We start from the raw sequence: 24,881 nt of genomic DNA, 5'->3' as shown, positions 1-24,881 counted from the left end.
GCAGCTTCTCTTCTCCTGTGGCAAGGACGGGGAGCTCATCTCGAATTGTCTTGCCAGGGTGTTTCAGTAGCTGGCCCAGCACCAAATGAAATTGAGCCTGTACAAGACCGAGATTGTGGTCTTTGGAGATGTCCCCCATAATCTATTGAAAACTTGCTGTCCTTACGATGCGCCTCATCCTGGCCCCCCTCATAACTCTCTGAAGAACTTCGGAATTAAAATTGACAGCACCCTCTCTTTCCAACCACAGATTCAAGCTTTAAGTGGCTCTTGCTTCAGCACTCTCCGTACGTTCATTTTCTTTCCCTCTTTTTGTTTTTTTCTGAGTTGGCCTGCACAAGGGCCATTCAGGCTCTGGTCGCAATGAGACTGGACTGTGGGAATGTCCCTGATCTCAGACTTCCTGAGTACCTTCTCAAGAGACTCCAGATGGTGCGGAATTCGGCAGCCAGACTGGTTTGCAAACTCCCTCCTAGAACTCGCATATCTGTCCATTGGAAGGCCCTCCACTGGCCTCCTAGAAAAAAAAGTATTTTTTAAGGCCACGATTTTAATGCATAACATAAAACCTTGCACTACTCTGGTGCTGTATACCTCAGAGAGAGGATTAGTGATTTCACCCCAGTGCGTACTCTGCGATCCTCCTCCGCTCACCAGCCAAGTGTGCCCCGGATCAACCGACTGAGAGTGGGTGATAGGAGAAGGATCTATCTAGGACTGCTCACCTGGAAAAAAAACTCCAGCAAGAGCTCCATAAACTGAAGACGGGCTTTTTATGCAGTCAGTTTAGGTATTAAGGTCTGTTGCCTTTAGTCTGAGCTACGGGACACTGCTGAGTAGCTGTACGCTACACAAATCGGTATAACATAACACGTCAGCTAGTCCACCATAGGGGTCGTGCTGGCTTGATGTGAGCACACCTCCGAATCTTACTAATTTTCCCGCCTGTCTTGGTACTAAAGTGGGGTCGGGTAGCATTTCCACTATCCGGAGAAGCTTGGGTCTCATAACTAGAGCGGCAGGGGCTTTGATGCTCCCCGCCCTGGAATGTAGATCGTGCTTGGAAGAGGTGTGATTACCTCCACTCGGAGCAGGAGTTGTTCCTGACCTCCAAGAGCGTAGGCTCTCACATCAGGGGGTCAGAAGCTTGTCTAGGGTGGTGGGCTGGTCGAGACCAGTCGTTGAACACACTAGGGATTGGTAGATTTTCAGGAGACACCTCTAAGGTGCCCTCAGGGTGCATGCATTAATAAATCCATCACTTCACTGGCATCAGTGTGGATTTTGTAAGACAAGTTGTTTGGTACCCGACACCTGGAGTCACAGTGAAGCGTTCATAAAGCTGGAGAACTTGTAATCACCAGTTTCCAGCCTAGGTACTCGGTATGGCTTCCCTGTGCATTTGTGGTATCTAAGGGTGAACTTGGATCTCGCAGGGACCGATCCACTTACGCAGATATACCCACACATGAGTATAGTTCTCCCTGCCTTAGGGCTGTAAGACCTGCTGCAGGGGTGACTTGCCTAAACCTCATGCATTGTCTTGCAGGTATGGTGCACAGGGATGTGTGTCGTGTCGCAGCTTCGCTTTTCTGTGCGTCAAGACAAGCAGGCTGCAGTGGCGAAATGCATGAGCTTGCTGAGGGGTCTCTTAAGGTGGGCGCAATTCATGCTGCAGCCCTTGGGGGACCCTCTTTAGTCCCAATGCCCTAGGTACATGGGGTACAATTTACTAGGGATTGGCATGGAGCCCAAAGTGGTGCTGATTGTGGAAGAAAAGGTACAGTTTAGGGAGAGAAGACTGATGCTGTGGACCGGGTTAGCAGGAACCGATCACGCTTCCAATCATAGTTGTATCAGATTCCAGGCAAAAAGTTGGTTGTGGGGGAGGGGAGACGGCAGTTACAAAGAAATTTGCTACGCCTGCTCTGATACCCCCAAGGATGACTTTTCAAGCTGACGCTCTGACGTCCTAAGAATTAACCTCTAGACAGACACATCACCCTCTCCAACATCAACATTGTCTGCCCCAAGTGTAACCTGCACAGATTGAGATCAGCACTGACTACCCCAAGATTTGCCCGTACAGAGGGAGGGCACCTTGCAACCCGATCCTCTGTAAGATGGAGCATTTTCCCAGAATGTGGCCAGTGGAAGGAATGTGTGAAACCTTTTTAAGTGATGTTCAGTGAATTTGAGTCCGTGCCGAGGGCATGTGGTAATGCACAGTCCTCCACCCAAAGAGAACTGGATCTCAAACCACCGACGGAGCTGAAATGAACCTGTACAACCTCAAGGCCTTACGGTCTCCTGTGTCTAGGACACTTAACAGGAAATACTGCTTGCAGTGCAGGAGACCAGCAAGGATGCCAAGGTGGTCCCACGCAACCTTTAAGGTGCCAGTTGGAACTGGTGACTTATGGTACCTCGTAGTCGCCACTCGATGCATGTCTGAAATGACTGTTCAGGATATTTGGGTGGCAGGGGCACCCTCCAGCCTAGTGGCATGCAACAGACTGGCATTCACCAGAGGCAGGAAGTTCCTGAGTTAAAGTGCAACCTGCCCTTGAAACCCCTTTGTTGGAACCCAAAGGTCTCTGGTTGGCACAGGTAGGTACTTGTGACAAGCAGGGACCCTGAGACCCAAATGTCAGGGCAAGGGAACTACTCCTTTGAATAACCCCTGCTCACCCTCTAGGTAACGTGGCGCGAGCAGACAAGGCTAATCTTCAGGGCGATAGTAAGTTAAGCCTTTATGACCACACACAGCAAACTCTCTAACCCACCACAAATGGACACCAGTCAAATGGTTGTATCAAAAATACGTATACTTTATATAAAAGATATATTCGAGCAGAATTATCACAAGACCAATAACGTTGTAGCGAATGGGGGCCACCAGATTACAATAGGCAAACTTAGTCTTTCAATGTTTGTTGTTCGGCAAGGTACGACGGCAGGGAAATAAGAACGTTGCGGACCCTGGATCCGATATGAACTCGAGACGGAGTTCAGGTGTACCTTGCTGTGGAAGTCCGAGGCGTTTCAGGCGCGGGTGGTGAGGGCTGACCCCGAACGAGGCCGACGGTTCTCCAAAGGATCTCTCCGGCTCGGTCCACCTCGAGGAGCGAGGCTGGGGAGCTAGACTGTGGAGGGTTGCGGCGATCCGGGATCGATGCAGCTCACGGGGCGAGGCGCCGTTCAGGCCTGCGGGACGTACTACTTCTTAGCACGTCTGGTCTGACTCGTGGATCTGTGAGGGGCGTCGCGTTCTCGGGCAGACGGGTGCAGCACCAGGCGTCCAGTACCACTGTACGGGGAAGCCTTTCTTGAGGTGCGGCACGGGCCTTGGTATGCAGGAGGACAAAGCGACACAGTCGGGTACGTTGCCATGTACGGACCGTCCGAGGCTATGGAGATGTTCTCCGTGCAGATTCCGGCTGGAGAGATGAGAGGCACACAACGCGCTCCGTTAGCGGCGAGGTGGCAGGAGAGCAGGCGGCCCGGCACTGAAGCGGAGAGCGATTCAGGGATGAGCGGGGCTCTCTACGGCGGGGCGACCAGGCTCCGAGCTGTCACGACCTGGGAGGGGGCGAAGGCACCCGAGTCACAACTCTGGCGAGGGAATAAGAACTAAGGCCCAACAGCAGACGGGCACAAGCAGATAGAACCCAATGGTCCTGGGGTTCCGTTCAGGGGGCAAGCTCTCAATCGAGCCCTTGGAGATCGTTTCAGGCACAAGTCTACAAAGTCCTTTCTAGTCCTTTCCTCTCCGTTCTCAGCAGGCACCACTGCAGGCCAGTCTAACAGGATACAGACTGGGTTCCGTCCTTCAGCTTCTCATGGTCCTTCTAGTCAGGCAGAGGTTCGTCGTGGTCAAAACTGGATCAAATAAAGACGGAGCAAGCAGCTCCCAACAAAGGAAAGTCCTCCAAGCGTCCAGGGGCTGGGCAGGGCCCAGGGAGGCAAGCCTTCCCCCGGGCCCAAGCAGCAGCACGCCCCTGGTAGTTTCAAGTTGCACACAAGAACAAGAACATTTTGTAAAGAGACACAGCCCCTTTTTATACACTGAATCCCTTTGTCTAAAGGTGCAGGGTGGGGGAGAAACCAGTTGCAGCTGGTTTTGGAGTACTTTGTTTTCCCCAGCCACTCTTTCCATTCAGCAGGAAGGCCAGGGTCATCAGTCGCACCACAGGGGGGCGGAGCCAGCATTGTGTGGGAAAAGCCCAGCTCCTCCCTCACATCAACATGCTAATCTCAACACTCACCACCGGGCGGACCCATCCTGGAGCCAGGCTCACCAGCCAGCTCCAGCCAATCACGCGCCTGCACGCTCACTGCACACACACATCCATGTCTAGTAGTGGCACTTCCACACTAGACACATACACGCCGCATACATCATCGCGCAGCATTCAATCTCACGAGTTCACACATACCAAACTCGAGCCTGCACTCCCCACGCATCAGGAACTAACATGGACACATACATTCCCCATGCATTCCTATGGGAGGGCAGGCCAGCCTCACCACGCGCACGCACTTTACCCTGGGACACAGCGGTAAAGTGCGCCGAAACCAACAATCACTAATACAATGTCACAATTAAAAAAGCAAAATGCTCAGGGGTTAACCCGCCAGAAGGGCCAAGTCCAACACCCTTACTGTAACATGCCCTGCTGCAGCTGCTACATTGCTCACATCTATGCAGGTTATACCAAGCACCATCGCTGTCGTGACATTGCAGCACACATTAATACACCAGAGCACTACTGGCGTAGTGTAGTCCACTTCAGAGCATGTGCCCTTTGATGACTGTGCAGTGTTGTTGAGTCGGTGCTGTGTGTGTTTCTGCTGCAGGTTTCTTTGGCAGTCCAAGGGCTGACATAGCTGTGATCATAATGCAAGGCTATCGTCAGACAGGTCATGTTTGTTTTGTTGTTGTGCAGGGTGTCCGTGTCCCTCCGAACCTTGAAGCACTTTGACTGTGAGGAGAAGCAAGACTTAACAGTAAGTATAAGGTGGGCTTTGCAGTTCTTTCAGGACCCCTATTTTATGTTGCTTGTTTTCCCCTCCAATGCAGGTTTGTCTTTATTCTGAACTGGTAGGTTCCTGCTGTGAGCATTTGAGGTGTGACGGTGTGTGTGGTGTGCCGCCATGCCATGAATGCCATTTGATTTCTCAGTTATGCAAATGTCTGTCCTGTAGAAAGACAGCTCTTTATTAGTTCGGACGGTCCCACAAAGTCTCCTTAGTCCAGTTTGTTCATTTGGCATTATTTACCTCTTTCGGTCGCACAGCAGTATTGGGCCCAAATATTTATCTGTAAGAAGGCACGGGAAGTGAAGAGTATGCTCTTGTTTTACTTTTGAAATAGTGCTCAGCCTCACACTCTGCTCACCTTCACAGCTGGGATATGCTGTGCTTGCCTTCACACAGACGATACACACGCAGCTTAGCTTCACCCCAGGGATACACGCCCGGCTTGGCTTCACGCCGAGGATACACGCGCACCCTGTGCTCCGATTCATGTTGGGGATGCCCTGTACTCCACTTCACGGTGGGGCTGTCCTGTGCTGTACTTCCTTACTGAGCCCACTTCACGCCAGCAATACGCAGTCCCATGCTTCGCGCCAGCAATACGCTGAGCCCCGCTTCACACCAGGAATACGCTGAGCCCCGCTTCACACCAGGAATACGCTGAGCGCCGCTTCACATGAGGAATACGCTGAGCCCCGCTTCACACCAGGAATACGCTGAGCCCCGCTTCACACCAGGAATACGCTGAGCCCCGCTTCACACCAGGAATACGCTGAGCGCCACTTCACACGAGGAATACGCTGAGCCCCGCTTCACACCAGGAATACGCTGAGCCCTGCTTCACACCAGGAATACGCTGAGTGCCACTTCACACCAGGAATACGCTGAGCACCGCTTCACACCAGGAATACGCTGAGCGCCGCTTCACACCAGGAATACGCTGAGCGCCGCTTCACACCAGGAATACGCTGAGCCCCGCTTCAAACCAGGAATACGCTGAGCCCCGCCTCACACCAGGAATACGCTGAGCCCCGCCTCACACCAGGAATACGCTGAGCCCCGCTTCACACCAGGAATACGCTGCGCCCCGCTTCACACCAGGAACACGCTGAGTCCCGCTTCACACCAGGAATACGCTGAGCCCCGCGTCACACCAGGAACACGCTGTGCCCCGCTTCACACCAGGAACACGCTGTGCCCCGCTTCACACCAGGAACACGCTGTGCCCCGCTTCACACCAGGAACACGCTGTGCCCCGCTTCACACCAGGAATACCCTACAAGTCTTCCACATGGGGGATGCTTTGTGTCTGGATTGACTGTGGGATACAGTGCGTTAAGCGTATATAATCATTTCTCCTGCTGTGGGGTATGTGAGGGGGGCTCCCCGCTGTGGGGGGGGGGGTATGTGAGCGGAGCTCCCTGCTGATAGGGGTATGTGAGCGGAGCTCCCTGCTGATAGGGGTATGTGAGCGGGGCTCTCTGCTGATAGGGGTATGTGAGCGTGGGTCTCCGCTGGAGGGTATATGTGAGCGGGGCTCTCTGCTGGGGGGGTATGTGAGCGGGGCTCTGCAGTAGGGGGGTATGTGAGCGGGGCTCTCTGCTGGGGGGGTATGTGAGCGGGGCTCCCTGCTGATAGGGGTATGTGAGCGGGCTCCCTGCTGATAGGGGTATGTGAGCGGGGCTCTGCAGTAGGGGGGTATGTGAGCGGGGCTCTGCAGTAGGGGGGTATGTGAGCGGGGCTCTGCAGTAGGGGGGTATGTGAGCGGGGCTCTGCAGTAGGGGGGTATGTGAGCGGGGCTCTGCAGTAGGGGGGTATGTGAGCGGGGCTCTCTGCTGGAGGGTATATGTGAGCGGGGCTCTGCAGTAGGGGGGTATGTGAGCGGGGCTCTGCAGTAGGGGGGTATGTGAGCGTGGCTCTCCGCAGTAGGGGGGTATGTGAGCGGGGCTCTGTAGTAGGGGGGTATGTGAGCGGGGCTCTGTAGTAGGGGGGTATGTGAGCGGGGCTCTCCGCAGTAGGGGGGTATGTGAGCGTGGCTCTCCGCAGTAGGGGTGTATGTGAGCGTGGGTCTCCGCTGGAGGGTATATGTGAGCGGGGCTCTCTGCTGGGGGGGTATGTGAGCGGGGCTCTGCAGTAGGGGTGTATGTGAGCGGGGCTCTGCAGTAGGGGGGTATGTGAGCGGGGCTCTGTAGTAGGGGGGGTATGTGAGCGTGGCTCTCCGCAGTAGAGGGGTATGTGAGTGGGTCTCCGCTGGAGGGTATATGTGAGCGGGGCTCTCTGCTGGGGGGGTATGTGAGTGGGGCTCTCTGCTGGGGGGGTATGTGAGCGGGCTCCCGCGTAAGTGAGCATGGTTCCAGCTGGGGGGGGGGCGGGTGTGAGCGTTCTCCCGCTAGGGCATATGTGAGGGTATATTTTGCAAAGGTTCACAACTGGGTAGCCTGTAATCGGCACAAGTCCAGCACCTGAGGGACTAGAGGTGGATTTGCAGCACCAACCGGGAGTGAATTAATCCGGTCAAGTTCTCATTGCCAAATGTTTCCATTGGGGTTAAGAACTGGTTTGAATTGGCTTGTACAATGACAAACTGTCTGCGTGCTGTTCTTCAGCTGTATCGCAGTGCAGTACAGGGCAAGAAAGATGATTAAGGAAGTTAAAGTTTGAACTTCTGCGAATAAATGGGTTGATAAAAGGCTTTTTTCTGCTGCTCTATATTTTGCAGTTCTCGTTGGGCGGGAGAGAAATGGAAGAAAATAATGGAATCTAGTGTTGCACTAGAATGTTTATCGGGGCAGGTGTGTAAATATGCACAAACATGAAGAAACGGAAGGGGGTGGGTGTACTTTAATGACTCATTCCTAGAGATGGCTTGCCCTAGAGTACGTTATAATATTCGCCCTTACGTTTGAACAGGAGAAGGCGCGATCGGAGTATGGCCGGGCCATTGACTGGTGTATTGCACTGATTTCTGATTACAGGATTCGCCTGGGTAAGCATTACTCTGCTCTTCTTCTCCCCTTGGGAAGTGCGTTTAAGAATGCCTGTTGTTGCATGTCTTCATTCCGTTGTCTAAGCAAGTGTGGACTCCTCCAAGGAGGATGTAGCGAACGGGAATGCCTGCTTTCACTGCATGTGTGAACTCAACCGTATGTCGTCCTTGGGTGCTTGTTTTCAACAGCAAGGTATAGTCTCCAAGAATGCCTGAACTCCCCCGTGTTGGTGGGTTGATTACCGACCTGGTTCCAACAGACTGGCGTGCCTGGCGATGCACACGCATATCGAACCTTTCCTGGGTGAGTGAGCCTCTCCGGCTCATTCTTCCCCAGCACATTGCAGTAGGAGGCCAGCAGGTTTAGGATTATGGGGTAGAAGTGAGTAACAAGAGGAGTGGTTTCGCTAGTCTAGGGGTCTGCTAATGCAGGAGATTGCAATTGCTGATACAGCTGTTTGTAATGGTCTGTGTGTGAGATTAGAGTTTTGGGGGGGTTGCTGGTGGGGGGGGGGGTGAAGGTTTGCACCAATTCCTCCCCCACCCCTGCAGTAGGGTTACTAATGGATGGGGTACCTAGGCTTGTGGATGGGAGACAGCTTGTAAACCCCCTGCATCGAATTACTGAAACCTGCTTGAGGTCTCCGTAGAGGGTACCACATGCCATGTGGTGAAGCTGGTGCCCCTGGTTTGGTTGGGGGAGGGGGTGTTGATGTCTGTGTGGGGTTGTGGAGTGCAGGATTTCTCCAGGGGGACGGGGACCACAGTGAACTCCTGTGGTCTCTTATAGGGAGGCTGTCCTATAGATCCATTACAGATAAGTGTGTATGACCATTTACACTGGGCTGTTTTTCGTCTTGCAGGTTGTGGCTCCTTTTCGGGTTCCTTTACAGAGTACTGTGCAGCAGAAATCAGTAAGTGTCACCTTTCAAGGCAGAGCATGTGAGCACACCCTTCACTTCATGTTAAGACCGTTCTTGTTGTCTACTTCAGACATGACGCTTACACATGCTTCAAGTGCTGATCACCTCTCTGATTTTTCTCCTTCTCAATTATTGAGCAGAAAGTAAAGTTGTAATGCAGTGTCTGTTCTATAACTCCTAGTCATCCAGGGCTCGAAAAATATAAAAAATGGTACTAGTCCTGCAGGACTAGTACCTTACATAATGTCCTCGACCTAACTGCAACCTACTTGACCTCCGTTGAGCAAATGTGACAAAATAACAAGATTTAAAGGCATTTTTATTGCTCATTAACTTTGTGAGCAATAAAAATGCCTTTGAATCTTGTTATCTTGTCACATTTGCTCCGTTTTCTCAGACAGAGGACAAAAGTTTGTTTGTTTCCCTACTCGCCAGAAAGGGCGAGTAGGACCTAAAAACGGCTCGACCGTGTTAAATTTAGCTCGACTATGCGAGCAGTCGAGGGAAATTTTCGAGCCCTGTCATCGCACCAGTAACTGAGCTGTTTTTTAAAATCCCTTCACTTTCTTTAGAAAGTCTATTGGGCGCACTAGAAAATGGTGTAAGTAAGGCTAATCTAGCCTTACATTGCAAGGACTTTTATGTCTGATATGTTGTAGAATGAATCTTATTATTGATTTACGTACTGTACACAATTCCGCTTCCTGGTGGCAGCGACTCACAGGGCTATTCACAAAGGTAATTTACACTTGTGAGTAAGTGACACATGTAAGTTTACTCTTAATTTTTTTGTTATTTTAGTACTTTGGGCTATTCATAAAATGCAAGTGTGAAGTTACTCAAAAGTGTAATTTACATGTCTCCACCCCCTGAAAACCTTCGTCCACTTTGAGCTAAAAAGCTTATTTTTGTTTAAATCTACCAATTATGCAGCAGATAGTGGGTTATGTGGCAGTTGTTGTAAATCCTTAATTATATGGAGAATGTATGAGTCATTGAGTCGCATAATTCCCGTGATCTTGCGCATTACAGTGTCTTACAACATGCATTTATTAATTTTGCTGACGACTGACTTTTATGCTAGGTTACCCAGTGCGGAGAGAGGTTCAGAAAGGGCCTTTTCAATTGACTTTCCCCAGTTTGGAGACAGACACCGACGACTCACAGACGGAATTAACTCCCTCCAGATCTCACCTCAACAGGAAGTGCCTACCTGATCGCACCCGAGCAGCCAGGGACAAAGCAAACGAAAAGCTTGTGGAGTACATTGTGAAAGCAAAGAAGGCTGAGAAGCACCTGTTGTCGGTTCTGAAGGGTGAGAGACAGTCACGCTGGCTGCACGAATTCTTGCACCCTTGCCGCTACCTGACGTGTGTGGAGACGTACCTGGAAGACGAGGAACAGCTGGAGCTAGTGGTGGATTATCTGCAAACCATGTGCGATCAGATGAGCAGCCTTGTCAAGACACTCATGAACGGAGGAGACCTGATCCGTTTCATCCTGGATGTCCTCCTGCCCGAGGTAGGTGGCTGGGACCCTCCACGAGCAGAGTCGGGGTCAGCTGTACATCCACCTGTTCCTCACTCTGAGAGGGGACAAGGGATTGGGTCAGTGTGTGTTTGGCTGTGGAAGTGTTTATGTACCTGTATATGTCCAATCCTCTCTTACTTTGGGCTCTTCTTGAAGTTTGGAGTAAATGATGTGAGACTGGCTTTCCTCCGAGTTGATGCCGTAGGACTGGGAATGACCTTTGCTTTATGATGCCAGTTCTTTTCATATTTCTTTATTCAGTTTGTCGTCTCTGCCTTTTAGGCTGTGATTTACGCCATCTCTGCTGTGGATAAGATTGACTACAAGAAAGCTGAAGAGAAATACATGAAGGGACCTTCAGTCAGCCAAAGGTGAGCGCTTCCCCTCGTGGTTCTCGGTTACCCCCGTACCCCAACGCTCCGTGCTCTGAGAAAGCCCTCAATCAGCTGTAGGTAAGATCTGTTCCAAGAGATTTGACTCCCCCCATGGCCCCGCCAACAAACATCCACTCCTACGGTGCACTGGATTTACTCTTCAGCAAGAGGTGTGAGCTCATTCCACTTGTGATACTGTTGGTAGATATGTATTGGTGTTTTGCCTGTAAACAGTCTGTCAGTGGGCAGGGTTGTGTGTCGGCAGGATATGATGTCCGGTTTTACTGAAGTGCTTGTAAACAGTCTCAGCCAGTGGCCAAGGGTTGTGTCTCAGCAGGATATGATGTACCATGTTTGCTATGTCCCATCTGATCATCTCTGTTTAAAATCTCGTACTTTGCACCAAACTGATCACACAGCCCAGAGTTGGAGACCTTAGTCTTGAGTTTCCCAGTGAACTCGCTCTCTCTGTAACCTCTCAGCTCCCAACATAGTAGGGGTTTAAGGTGCCAAGGGGCTTCTCGGGCCTGATCCTGGGTGCTACTGGCGATCAGGGCACAGTTCAGGTGAGACCAGTTACAGCCACAACTGGTCTTGTACACATCTTGATGTCGCCAAGAAGCAGCATCCAGTGTGCGTTGCCTAGAGCTTCCAAATTGTACGGGCTGTCTTCAAATGCACCAGCCATGGTCATGATTTAACAGTGCAAACTTGTGGGACCATTGGACCCCAAGAAAAGGTCCAGTCCCAACTTGTTACTGCTGTGTGTGGTTAGTACCCAATAGTATCTTCGAAACGCAGGCCCCGCTGGCGCCCTTGGCACCATGAAGATGCTTCAAATGGGTCTAGGCCAGACTGACTTCCTGGTCAAGGGCTACAACCCCAGGAAAGTGTTTGTGGGAGGGGCTGCAATGTCCAGATGTGGTCACTATAAGGGGCATGGGGATGGCCCATGACTCGAGCATTGATCTTGAGATACTCGAGTGACTGGCTGGCTACTCTGCAAAGGATTTTCTGACTCCAGGTTTGCTCAGTCGGTTGAGGCGCCCTCAGTGCAGACCTAGAGTCAGCTGAGCCTCGAACTGTTCTTCTGGCAGTCAGGATCTGCTTCGCTCTAAGCGCAGCCATTCAAGTCCCTACTGTCTGGTCGGTCAGAGCAGCATGGATCCTGCAACTTTGAAAGTTTATCTCTAGCCTTAAAGAAGACCGCTAGCAGAAAAAATATCCTTGAAATCTCCTGTTCTGCACTGGAGCATTGTCTCCTTGAAGTCCAGGAGAAGTACTAGTTACTAGCTTAAGAGGGTAAACTTGTGTTCTACACTGAAGCGTTGTCTCCTTGAAGTAGAAGTTGCTAGCTATGAGGTGGTGTAAACTCTTGTTATACACTAAGACACTGGACACAGGGATTAGGCATTTGGTGAATCTATCACGGATTGAAGGCAGAGTGCCCATGGCATGGAAAAAGGCATCGGTAAGACCTATTAGGAAGCTTCGGCGCACCGCCCTCGCACCCAACCACCGAACCAACGCACCCCACCGCCACCCTCCGCACCTGGACCACGGTAACCACCGAAGACACAGCCCGCACGATGAACACCATCCACTCCGGATCCCCCACCGACCCCTGCCCCCACCACGTCTTCAACAAGGCCGACTCCACCATTGCACCCCAACTCCGGGACGTCATCAACATCTCCTTCAACACTGCCACCTTCCCGGAGACCTGGAAGCACGCCGAGCTCAGCGCCCTACTGAAGAAACCACAAACACAACAATGATGGACAGAATGTGGATCAATGTCACACATTCACCCCAGTCAAAAGATCTGGGCCCAAATCCATCGTTTTTCCACTCCACACCACCCTGGGTTAGACAATGGCGATATGCAAATCAGCGCTGACCCTGTTGCCCCATGGGAACAGTCCAGTCCGAACTACAAAAGCCATGTCCTACTGAAGAAACCAACAGCAGACCCCACCGACCTCAAGAACTTCCGCCCCATCTCGCTCCTCCCTTTTCCTGCCAAAGTCATCGAGAAGATCATCAACAGACAGCTTGCCGCCTTCCTCGAGACGAACGGATCCCTCGACCCCTCGCAGTCCGGTTTCAGAGCCAACCACAGCACCGAGACCGCCCTCATCGCAGCCACCGACGACATCCGAGCCCTGCTCGACAACGGGGAAACAGCGGCACTCATTCTCCTGGACCTCTCTGCAGCGTTCGACACTGTCTGCCACCGCACCCTAGTCCAACGCCTCAGCAACACTGGAATCCAAGTGAAGGCACTGGAGTGGATCCTCTCGTTCCTCGCCGGAAGAACACAGAGAGTCCGCCTCCCCCGTTTCGATCCGAGGCCACCGAAGTCATCTGCGGCGTCCCGCAAGGATCATCACTCAGCCCCACCCTCTTCAACGTCTACATGAGACCTCTTGCTGCCATCGCACGCCAACACAACCTCAACATCATCTCCTACGCCGACGACACCCAGCGGATCCTCTCCCTCACCAACGACCCCGCCACCGTCAGAACCAGCCTACACAAAGGGATGAAAGACGTTGCCGAGTGGATGAAGAACAGCCGCCTGAAACTGAACTCAGACAAGACGGAAGTCCTCATCCTAAGACCATCACCCTCCGCCTGGGACGACTCCTGGTGGCCCCCAGCCCTGGGCACCGCTCCCAAGCCAACAGACCACGCACGCAACCTAGGCTTCATCCTGGACTCCTCCCTCTCGATGACCAGACAAGTCAACGCCGTCTCCTCGTCATGCTTCCACACCCTTCGCATGCTTCGCAAGATCTTCCGATGGATCCCAACCGAAACCAGGAAGACGGTCACCCAGGCCCTCGTCACCAGCCGACTGGACTACGGAAACACCCTCTACGCCGGAACCACAGCCAAACTACAGAAAAGACTCCAACGCATCCAGAACGTCTCCGCCCGACTCATACTGGACGTCCCTCCGACGCAGCCACATCTCCGGCCACCTGAGGGACCTGCACTGGCTCCCCGTCAACAAGAGGATAACGTTCAGACTCCTCACCCACGCACACAAGTCTCTCCACGACCTGGGCCCCAAGTACCTCAACGACCGCCTGACCTTCTACACGCCCGGCCGCCAGCTACGGTCCACCAGCCTCGCCCTCGCCGCCGTACCACGCATCCGAAGAGCCACCATCGGAGGCAGATCCTTCTCCTACCTGGCGGCCAAGACATGGAACTCCCTCCCCATCCACCTTCGGCTGACCCAGGACCACCTCACCTTCAGGAGACAACTCAAGACCTGGCTGTTCGAGCAGTAGCGGACCCCTTCCCCCAAGCGCCTTGAGACCCTCCTGGGTGAGTAGCGCGCTATACAAGTGCTGTGATTGATTGATTAGGAAGAATACTACAATCCCTTGGACGGATTTGTCTAAACTTAGACCTATATCCCTGCTTCCATTCATGGGAAAGCTCACTGAAAGACATGTAAACAAGCATCTTTCGAGCTATATCGAACGGGGCGGCAGTCTAGATCATTCGCAATTTGGCTTTAGGCTGAATCATAGTGCTGAGTCGGCACTACTGTCAGTAATGGATGATCTACACATGTACCAGGACAGGGGTCATGCAGTAGTCCTGGTGCTGTTAGATCTGTCGGCAGCGTTCGACACTATTTCCCATAAGATTCTGCTCGATCGACTTGCTAAGATCGGTCTTGTGAGTACAGCACTGGCCTGGTTAAGAAGTTTCCTATCTAACCGGACTCAATCGGTTAGTATGGGCACATTTCGTTCGGTGGAAACCAAGGGGGTGCCACAGGGCTCTTGTTTGAGCCCAACTCTTTTTAACATCTATGTGGCCCCCCTGGCTTAAATCTTGAGAGAGTTTGGCTTCATCCCAGTATCATACGCGGATGATACCCAGCTCCTGTTTCCTTTTAAAACCCTTACCGACGAAGTGAAAACTTCTTTCTGCAATGGCATGAAGGCGGTAGCAAATTGAATGACTTCTAATTACCTACAGTGCAATGTAGGTAAAACGTAGGTTGTACTTTTTGGGGAAGCGAAGATTTTGTGGACCCCGGACTGGTGGCCGCAAGATCTTGGCCCGGGCCCAGACCCTAAATTGGTTGTGAAGAATCTAGGAGTGCATTTGGATTGTGAACTCTCTTTTAAGCAGCACTGTAACATCACTGTGGGTTCCTGCTTCCATGTTATCGGACTGTTGCAAAAGGTCTTTCTCCTGCTACCGGACTTCACCAGGAAAACCTTGGTGCAAGCTCTGATACTTAGTCGTTTTGACTATTGTAACGGCCTTTTGCTGTCAGCCAATGAGGGAGTACTAGCCAAACTTCAGATGATTCAAAATACCGCTGCCAGGCTGGTATTAAATGCCCCCCCCCCCCCCAGATCACCATCTAAACCTCTCTTGGATAAATTGCATTGGCTCTCAGTCCGTAACAGGGTAAAATTTAAGACCTGTTGTTTAATACATAAGAGCCTAAACGGACTTGGGCCATCGCACTGGAGAGATAAATGTATTCCATACAACCCGGTTCGGTCCCTTAGGTCCAGCGACCAGCTTCTCCTGAGTGCCTGCTGTGAGAAAGGCCAGACAGGGTGGCAAGGCCTTATCGGTAGTTGGTCCTGTTTTATGGAATAAGCTTCCCCTTGAATTGAGGCAATGTTCTGAACATCTGAGCTTCGGAAAGAAGCTCAAAACTTACTTTCCTTTTTCAGAAGTAATTTGCTATCCATTGACCGCTCGATCATGCTTCTGGTGTTATGGGTGCAGAGATACTCCTGTAGGAGTGAATCAAGCGCGTTATAAACCCGCAAATAAATAAATAAATAGGGTAGCATCTCACTTTAGAAATAAAGCATGTGACCTCTAAAATACTTCCTTTTTCAAAGTTCAGATTCTTCTCCAATTCTTGTTAAGTGTGTCTTGTCTATTTAATAGGATTTCTCTCAGGTAAGTCTGTGGTCCTGCCAGTCCACGCTGGTCAAGGACTAGATGTGGCTCGGGCATAAACTGGTACAGCCATAGAGTTAAAGCTGTAAGGTTACAGCCAACAACATAAGAAAGGTAGGAGGGAGGGTTTCACTGGAGTGAAGCAGAAATCTACAATTGCAATGAGGGACCCTAACAGGTGACTCTAGTTTAAAGAAATGTGCATGGTATTGGGTCAAACTTAGAGAGCAGCCTGAGCTGCCATGAACCTTGGGCCTTAAATGGATTACTTCCCGTCTGATCAGCTTACCGGAAAGACATGCGTAGCCACATCAGCCCTGGCCCTTATTCTCTCCCTCACAAGGGTAGGTAGGCAACCACTGTCACGCGGACTATATGGACCTTTGCAAGAAAGAAACAGTATTTAATCTCCCCACAGGCTGGCTAGCAAAAAAGCCTGTGGTCTTGACTTAAATTCAGCTGTCACATCATAGCCTGGTTCCTAAGGGATAGACTCCACACTTGGGGTGTATCCCTCTCATTGGAGCACCTCTGACCCAGCAATCACCCGTTCTTAATCTGCTCCTGAAGCACACTGATTATAATAACTTTTGTCCCATCCAGAAGAGAGGCCTCAGTCTGTCGGGGGCTCTTTGTTTGCTGTTCCCCCTTTTGGAAAACCGTCCGTCACAGAGAAGGCTTGTTCGATCCCCCTTCTTCACAATCGCTGAGCTTGGGCTCCGGCTTCCTGAGCCTTTCAACTAAACTTTTATCATGTGGAACCTGTGGCTGCAGTTTGGTTATATAGAAACCACAGATCTGGTCAACGTCCCATCAGCTCCTTGCATTATTACTCTGCAGGCACCATCAGTGAGATGTCATGCATTGTTTTCAAAAAGATATTTTGTACATCATCGTTTATTTTGACCCAGAATAACTACACTTCATATATTCTGAGATAACAGTCTCCCTACCTCACTTCTATATTTACCCGGATGCTCAGCGGACCACACACATTTTTACTGTGCAGACTGCCCTCTAGCTTATTTTGATTGGTTGAAAGGCCTTGCACAATTTGAGAATGTGGTACCAACTCTGCTAAAGAGCTATGTGTCATGGCCTGCATATGATTGAAGAGGGAGTGAGGTAAGAATAACCAGAAGTTCCTCCCAATAGTAACCCTGTTTCTTTTAGTCCGGGACGTTTATTTCCTTCAGTCAACCTTCCTATCTTTTGTTCTTCCATACTACGATGTTGCTCCCAATTTTGAGTGTAGGCAAGAGAACTGAACTTGCAGATTGGCGTGAAAGAAGCAAACCTCTGAGTGGGCTCTGCTATCTGCTCAAAGACCCCCGAGATTGGACTTCTGAGCTCTGAAGGCGTTGGGCACATACCCTGGTAGCATGCAGTGGAAGGAGATAAATGTGTATATAACTGAAGAAACCCGGCATTAGAAATGTCTACCTTCAGTGCGTGTACTTTTCAGGTACCTGGAACTGGACCTGTGCATTGGTCCATTCAGGCTACTCGGAAGACTAGAGGTCTTCTCCGCTATCTAAGCAGTCTTTGTGTTATCAACATTACCTGTGAATCAACTGCTTGGGTCAGAAAATGTTTAATCACCAAAGATTGTCAGAGTGGGCTCATCATAGGCGTGGAAAGTGAAACCAAAGGAATGCAACTGCTTGAGCCAGTGGCAGGACAAAGAGGTTGAACAGCACTGGGACGAACTGGGGCGCTGCAGGAAATCTGCCTGGGTCTAAAAACCATGGGTGCTATGGAAGGCGAAGGCACAATTGAGGGTCTGTCGGAAGGAAGGAGGAGGTCCGCTTGCCCTCCTGATTCCTCAGTTCAGCACACGGACGGCTGTCGAACGACTTGGTAATGAGTAATGTGAACACACAGCAAGGCACAGCTGAAAGCCTCAAGCACACATTATAGGTTTATGTGTCAGTTGCTTTCTCACCACTATGGTCTGTCTCTTGACACTTTCGATAGATAAAATATATTTAATGTTTCACAGCCCAGGGATGGGGTTTTATAGACCTCATAAGGGAGAAAGGCTGAGTTGACCTGAAAGGGATTTAAAGCTGTGACCATGATGTTCAAAGGCAGATTTTTGTAGTTGATGCATTAGTCCACTCCACCCCATATACATCCAGTATTAACAGATCGATGCTGTGCTTTGGAAAAGCCACCATGGAAGGGGCCACGGGGCCCCTTTGTTTCTGCAGATATACTGTAAACTTCAACAGTTTGTTTGTTTCTCAAGTGTAAAACAATTGGGTGAGTCTTAGTTGCCAAGGTGCAACTTTTAATAACTGATTTATTTTTGTAGCGCTGTCTCAACTGCATCCTCTCCAAGCCTCCTTTAAAGATAGAGAATGTCTCAGTTTACTGCTAGCATACAAGTGACAATGCTGCGAGTATGCTCTTCCTTTCGTACACTCCATATTTTTGGGGAGTGTAGACCGATCAGAATTGCTCTGTGTTAGACTTGGCTTTTTCAGCGGGTTTGCCCCCAGATGTTTTGGTTTTTGACCTCTTGTTTTTGACCTTGTGTTTGCTGGTTTAGTGTCTCTAACACTGAACAGAAGTGAGAAAGTGTGCAAAGTGCAAGTGCTCCTACTATAAAGGATTATGATTTGGTGTTTCCATGAGTGGCTTATTTGATTTACTACTAAGTCTGTAGTACAGTGCACTGTGTGTGCCAGGGTCTGTAAGTCAAATGCTGCTAGTGGGCCTGCAGCACTTATTGTGCCACCCGCACATGCAGCCTTTCAAAGTGGTCTCAGACCCCCAGTGCAGTGCTTTCTCGCAGTCTCTACTGCCATGTCGACCTGGAAAGTGCACACACTAGCCAGGCCCTATCCTTCCCTTTTCTTACATGTAAGACACCCCTCAGGTAGGCCCAAGGTTTCCCTGTGGGCAGGGTGCGGTGTATGTGAAAGGTGGGATATATACTGGTGTGTTGTACATTCCCTGATGGTAAAATACTGTGCATTTCGTTTTAGCTGTTTAAAGGCTATCTCTTCCATAGGTTAAAATGGGGGCTTCTTTGTAACACTTACACATGTAACTGGTGAGGGGGAGACGATAGAAAAGCGGAGTTTGGTATTCCGAACTCAGGATTTTAAAATGCATCTTTTAGTACAGATTAGTTTTATATTGTGTGTTTGGATTTCCACTTTTAGAAAGTGGGTATTTCCTTGTCTAACCATCCATGTGCCTCTGCCTGTTTTGTGTATTAGCTGTCTGTGCTTTAGACTGACAGGGTTGGGAATGTTCACTCACTCTAGACAGACACAAGGGGGGTGTTGATGTGTGTCCTGCCTTTCCTGAGTGACTCGTAACCAGGCTGAATAGACCTGGCTCTATTTAGACTAGTGGGAGGAGTTGTCGCTTGCAACTGAATGAACTGTGTCTGCCTCTCACAAAGCTGTCTCCACTTCCTGTGGTGAACCTGGCCTGAGTCAGGCTGAACTGGTTTATGTATGCCAGTGGAACTTTGTTTGAACCAACTTCAATGGGTAATGTGGTATACATATTGGGTCCCTGACCCCAGGAAATTAGAACTCTTTTGGATCAAGAAACCTGCCAAGAAGAAGAGCTGGAGAAGCTGTGAGGAGAGACTACCACTTTGCTGTGTGCTTTGCTGTGTTGGCCTGCAGTGACTGGACCTTCTGCATCAGTTTTCTCTGAGTATCTCCAAATGCTTGCTTGAGGCAAAATTTGTCCCTGTTCTAAAAGTCTCAGGAACAACAAAGACTTCAAAGGCATCTGCTACCAGCACTGGGAACTGTGTGTTTTGTACTGCAACAGAAGAAAAGGCAACCCAACGCTGCTGCTGGCTCCGTGACCCAAAGGCACTGCCACACTTCACACTGCAACCCTGGTCTCACCCCCGTTTACACCCCCGACCTGCTGCCAGCACCGTCACCTTTGGACACCGCTAGTGGAGAAATCGGAGCACCATCCCGCTTCGTACCGCAGCCCTGGTCTCACAGACGATGGTGGTCCAAGCTGACATTGACACCTCTGCCTGCACCATGGTTTGGGGGCACTGCTTGTAAGTTACACAGTGCACAGCCCGCAGCCATAGCCCACCGTCATCGACGCCATTGACTCCAGTTCCTCAGCCGGCGACTTTGCTTCAGCAATGACGCTCCCCTTGCCTGCACCATGACCTGCTAGCACCCCAATGAGCAGCTCCCCACTTCGCATCGCAGCCCTGGTCTTACCAAGGCAGTTGGATGCAATCAGCGAGCCGCTGCGTTCACCGTGACCTAAGTAGGCTGCACTACACACCGCAGCCCAGACACTCGCGCTCCCGACTTCAAACGCACTGAGTTCGACCTGCAACGCATGTGCATTCAAGGGGCCAACGACGCCTGCAACGACCTACGGGACTGACTCCGGCTCGTCGGAGCCCATCGAAAGGTCCCCGATGCCCTGCATTTCTAAATGTAATGTTTTGCGGGTCTTCCCGGCACCTTAGCTGGCGGGTGACACTGCGGACAGCCAGAACTGTTGTGATGGCCCCGGACGGAGTTGTCTACTTCAAGGAACTGTTTTTAAAGTCTACTTTTGCTTTGAGTATTTTAAAAAGCTGTGTTCGTTTTTTATTGTTTTGGTCTTGTTTTATACAGATAAATATTGGCTATTGTTCAAAAACTGGTGTGGTGTCCTTTTGTAATGTTTTCACTGTATTAGTGCTGGTTGGTGACAAATGCTTTACACACTGCCTCTGAGATAAGCCTGACTGCTAGTGCCAGGCGGCCAAGAGGGTGAGCAGGGGTTAATTTAGAATTTTAACTTCCTTATCCTGACTAGGAAGAAGGTCCGTACTCTAACAGGGTAACAACCTGCCAACTAGAGGACCCGATTTCTAACACTCTTTATCGTGAAGCGTTGCCCAGGGAGATCCGGGAAATTTGAGAATACCCAGTGGGCTGAGCATATTAGAAGGATTACAAGTTATCTGTAAATCTGGTAACATCTGCTGCTTTTGCTAGATGTAAGAATCAAATTATGAGTTCTTGGTTCAAGGGTTGGGGTTTTAGCACTGGGCGGTGCCCTTGTAGGCCTCTGTAAGGGCCTTTGGAACCTGAAATGATTGCTTTTGTGTCCTTGGAGTATTGTTCACCCACATTAGTGTTTTGTACAATCATTTGGGCTTTGTTCCCCTCTCTTCCTCATCTCCTTTCCTCCAATTTGATGTGGAACTCAACTTTTGCTGGATTGTGTGAACCATTTGCTGTCACGGTTTTTGGTGTGATCTGCCCTAGCCTAAAATGCACGAGGATGTGTAAACTATACACACAAAAAATCTGAATAGAAGGAAGATGACATGCTGCAGACCAGTGTTAACGGTGAGTATGTTCATGTGTTAGTAACACAGAACGACGGGGGTCTACTGGCTTAAGGCATCGCTCTGCGCGATCTCTCTTTCACCATTACTTGGTCCTTGCATGAGCTCCAGTGCAGTCTCTGTAACAGGCCGCCTGTCAGCAGTGCTGTCTTGGGATCTGGGCGAGCTCTTCTCGAGAACCCATTTCACAGCATCCTTTATTTAAGACCAGCGGACAGTCATGGGAAGGCTTGAAGTACTCGAAAGCATAAACTGAGCACACAGCTGGCATGAACTCTAACCTAATGTTTGTTTCTAGGGAGAGGGAGATCTTTGAAGAGCAGATCCTGGAGAAGAAGATGCTGGAGCTCCAGGATTCAGCGGCCCGGGCGATGGGCACGAGTGCTGGCCATTTCCCTTCTTGAATCACTAACAAGTGCCCCTTCTCGAAGGACTGACCTCAGGGATCCCACGGTGGCTTGAGAGCAGCCAGAGTTCGGGCTCTGGACTTCCAGGAACTCGTTTCTGGAGATCGCATGATCCGTTACCACCCGACACTCTGTCGTCCTTGGGAAATCGAGAGAACTTGCAGTCTTTCTTGTCTTTCTAACCATTGGTGCCTCTAACCCATTTTATGTTTTAAATGTTTCATTTGATTATTTGAATTCAAGCCGAGGGAACAACATGTTAATTGCGTGGTACTGTGATTGCACTGAACTTTGCCAGACTGGCATGTGGTTATAACTGCCTTCGCTGTTTGAGACGCTCCCCCAAGCTCCTCTGGTCACCGTGCTGCCCCTACTCAGAATCTCCTTACTCTTCTCCATATTGTCACTAGAGGAGGGAAGGGGCCACTGAGGGGAGAGAGTCCTGTTTCAGAAGGATGTGCTGGGTGTTATGGGGACTGCACATGTTTTCTGAATTTGAGTGGTGTGCTTGACGTCACAGGATCTTTGCGTAGGGCCATGGATTCGTGAACGGTGCGTTGATGTGATGGGATCTGTGAGTGGTTGTGTTCCAAGGCTGACCCTCTGTATCTGAGACTGGTGAGCCAGGTCTGACTGCGGCCTGAAAAGTTTGTTCTGGGTTGGGCAGTTGAAGGGTGTTCCTTCGATCGTGGACCATGTCTCTCTTCCGTGGCCTTAGGTGTGCTCCTTGTTGCGAGTGTAGAAGCATGTGTCTCATGGCGTGCAGATGTCAAAGTCATGGCATCCTAGAGTGTCCTGATTTTAATCTGAGTGAGTGTGCAGAAAAGTGCGAAGTCTGGTTAGCAAATGAGCTGTTTTACTGAGATATATGCTTAAGTGCTGCCTGACGTGGTCGGGCAAGCAGAGCCGTCTCAGAGAAGTGTGTTAGCACACGCAGTAAGTGGTAAATGAGAGGGCATTCAGATAGAAAAAGTTTGGGAGGAAACTTTAATTGCTAACTCCATGGTTCTGTTTCCGTGCATTTAAATGACTGTCGAACTAGCCTTCTTCTGGTGCCCACCCATAGCACTATAGTCAACGTTTGGAGGGGTTCGGGGGAGGCTGCATAATCACCTTGTGTGGGGACGGAGCTGCATCACTTCTTTGGGGACAGGGGTGGGGGTGGCAGTTTGCACTGTCTCTCAAGGTAACTTTTTTTTTTCCTTTTACTCCTTGATTACTAATTCGCCCTCCTGCGAGGTGCACTTTTTTTACAATGTACATTCACAGAAGGTTTGATATTTTTCTACTAATGTTGCTGCTGTTTTTCATTTGACCGAGAATGTATCCAAGACCCAAAAGGAATAAATAGTGTCATAAACTACAAGTCCAGTGATGGTGGAGGGGGGGATAATCCATGATTGTATTTGGAAAGTATTCACACTGCTCCTTGTGCGGCTCGTTCACACCGGCCGTGCACCGGTTCACTGCAGTCCTTTCGTGGTCTGTGTGCCTTACAAGGGAAATGCTGCCATGCTGTAGCTTCTTGCTGTATACTGTGCTGACTCCCCTCATGTAAACACTGGTCGCTCCAGTCTGCTTTGCCTGTGTCTATATACGACTGAGCAACCGCATGTGGTCCCTTGGAGACATTACTGCAGGACAGGCGCAGACTGTGATGTTACTGTCTTCTGGCAAGCTTCAGGCGATGACTGTAGAGACACTATTTAAGCTAGGGTGGTTGCTTGGTGAGAAACTGCTGAGCAAGTCTTGTGCCCAAGTGTTAAAGTTTAAGAGGGTGTAAAGTCTATGCCGGGTGTAACCCAGACTGTAGCTTTTCCTCGGATAGTGTTGCACCTAATCTGGAGGGCTCGCATGAGTTTGCTGCCACTTACATTGTACATTTGCCCTGCAGTTTGCGTTCATTGTTCTTCGTGTTGGCTCTTTAATTCTCCTCAACCCTTCTGTACCCTCTGAGTTACACTAGAACTCTCCAGAGCCTTGCCTAAAAGAAATGTTTGGTGTTGAGTAAAACATATCCTTTGATGTTGGATAAATGTTTGGCTGGTGTTGAAACATTTGATATCTAGGAAAGTTGTCTCTTGTGAGAATTTAGCTGAATTTAACCATAGTGCCAAAAATAATGTTCCCTGCTCTGGTTTGTGACTTCTGATCCTGTGCTGGTTTTGAGACCGCTAGCCTGCCTGTGAATTGTGAGCTCTGACCGTACGCTACAATAGACCTCTGGCCCGATGCAGTGGTGTGGCCTGTCAAGGTGCTAGTTGTGTGACCCTTGAACCTACGCTCGTGTCTGATCTCAGACCATATGCAGGTGTCTGACATGTGGGTGTTTCCTGCTATAACCCCAGACCCTGCTCTTCAAATGTCAACATCCACAGTAGTTTGAGGAATTGTCCGGTGTTGTCAGGAAGGAAGGTTGCATAATTTTGTGGAAATTTGCCTTTCTCTACTTTTCAAAAATGATCAGACCCCATTGTTACTATTTCATGCGACCACTCAGTTTCCACCCTCAGGCCGAACACACCTAGAAGAATCATGAGTTCCAAATACACACATCAGCAGCTGATGTCACCTAACACTGTTGGCGGTCAGTACACCTTACAATGAATGTGTTTAGAGTTCTGTTTAAGCGGACAGTGTCCTTTGATATTTTTTTACTGAATTTTGAATTGATTATAATTAAATGAATTAAATAGAATTTGTTGTATCTTTTCTTATTGTTTCATCTTTCAAAAATGTTGTAAAGAGTGCGGCTGGGGGGTGGGGTTCTGTCTCTCTTTAGGCAGCAGCAACTGCTTTGGAGAAAAAGTAGAAGCGTCAGAAACTCTTGGCAAAGTCTACAGTGTTTGTGCTGTTTGCTGCCGTTCCTTTACGTATAAAATGTACCTGAAGCAGGTGTCGGAAAATAAATGAAATAACGTGTGTGTGTACCACTGTATTGATTGTAATACCAGAAAACAATGTTTGTTACACATCTGGTGAATAGTTTGCTTTTCTGTATCCAGCGTGAGATTCTTCTGGTGAACAGGCGTGCTGGTTCACAAATGCAACTGATTTATGGTCCAAAGGAATCTGACCGTATCTACCCATTCTAAGCTGATGTGTTTTCCAAAATCATAGAATTACGGCCTCCTCATTTCAAGGGGTTTCCTGTTAAGAAGGCTTTTTACGTCCAAGCCTACCAGACTTGCTAATGACCATTCCGGACATGCAGAAAGCTTCCTTGGGAATGCATTCCGCCCATTGCTTACAATTGGCTTTGTGTTTTTTACTCCAGTTTGCTTGCGTTCTATTTGCTGGATCGGTTAGTTTGAG

The 24,881-nt window shown here is 49.9% G+C and overlaps 1 protein-coding gene across 1 annotated transcript in view; it reads left to right on the top strand.

Annotated features, from left to right (window-relative positions):
- The window catches only part of PWWP3A (PWWP domain containing 3A, DNA repair factor), a 55,254-nt gene extending 30,990 nt beyond the window's left edge, over positions 1 to 24,264 (top strand). The window contains exons 8-13 of the mRNA XM_078670463.1: positions 4,950 to 5,010; positions 7,951 to 8,026; positions 8,890 to 8,940; positions 10,034 to 10,470; positions 10,762 to 10,850; positions 21,458 to 24,264. Of these exons, the coding sequence (XP_078526589.1) occupies positions 4,950 to 5,010; positions 7,951 to 8,026; positions 8,890 to 8,940; positions 10,034 to 10,470; positions 10,762 to 10,850; positions 21,458 to 21,563 (820 nt within the window). The 3' untranslated portion in view covers positions 21,564 to 24,264. The remainder of the gene's footprint in view (positions 1 to 4,949; positions 5,011 to 7,950; positions 8,027 to 8,889; positions 8,941 to 10,033; positions 10,471 to 10,761; positions 10,851 to 21,457) is intronic.
- Positions 24,265 to 24,881: the final 617 nt, after the last annotated feature.

Source organism: Lissotriton helveticus, chromosome 12 (genome assembly GCF_964261635.1).
Source record: "Lissotriton helveticus chromosome 12, aLisHel1.1, whole genome shotgun sequence".
Classification (NCBI taxonomy): Eukaryota; Metazoa; Chordata; class Amphibia; order Caudata; family Salamandridae; genus Lissotriton; species Lissotriton helveticus.
The sequence above is the reverse complement of the archived record's forward strand: the minus strand, read 5'-3'. Positions and strand labels throughout refer to the sequence as shown.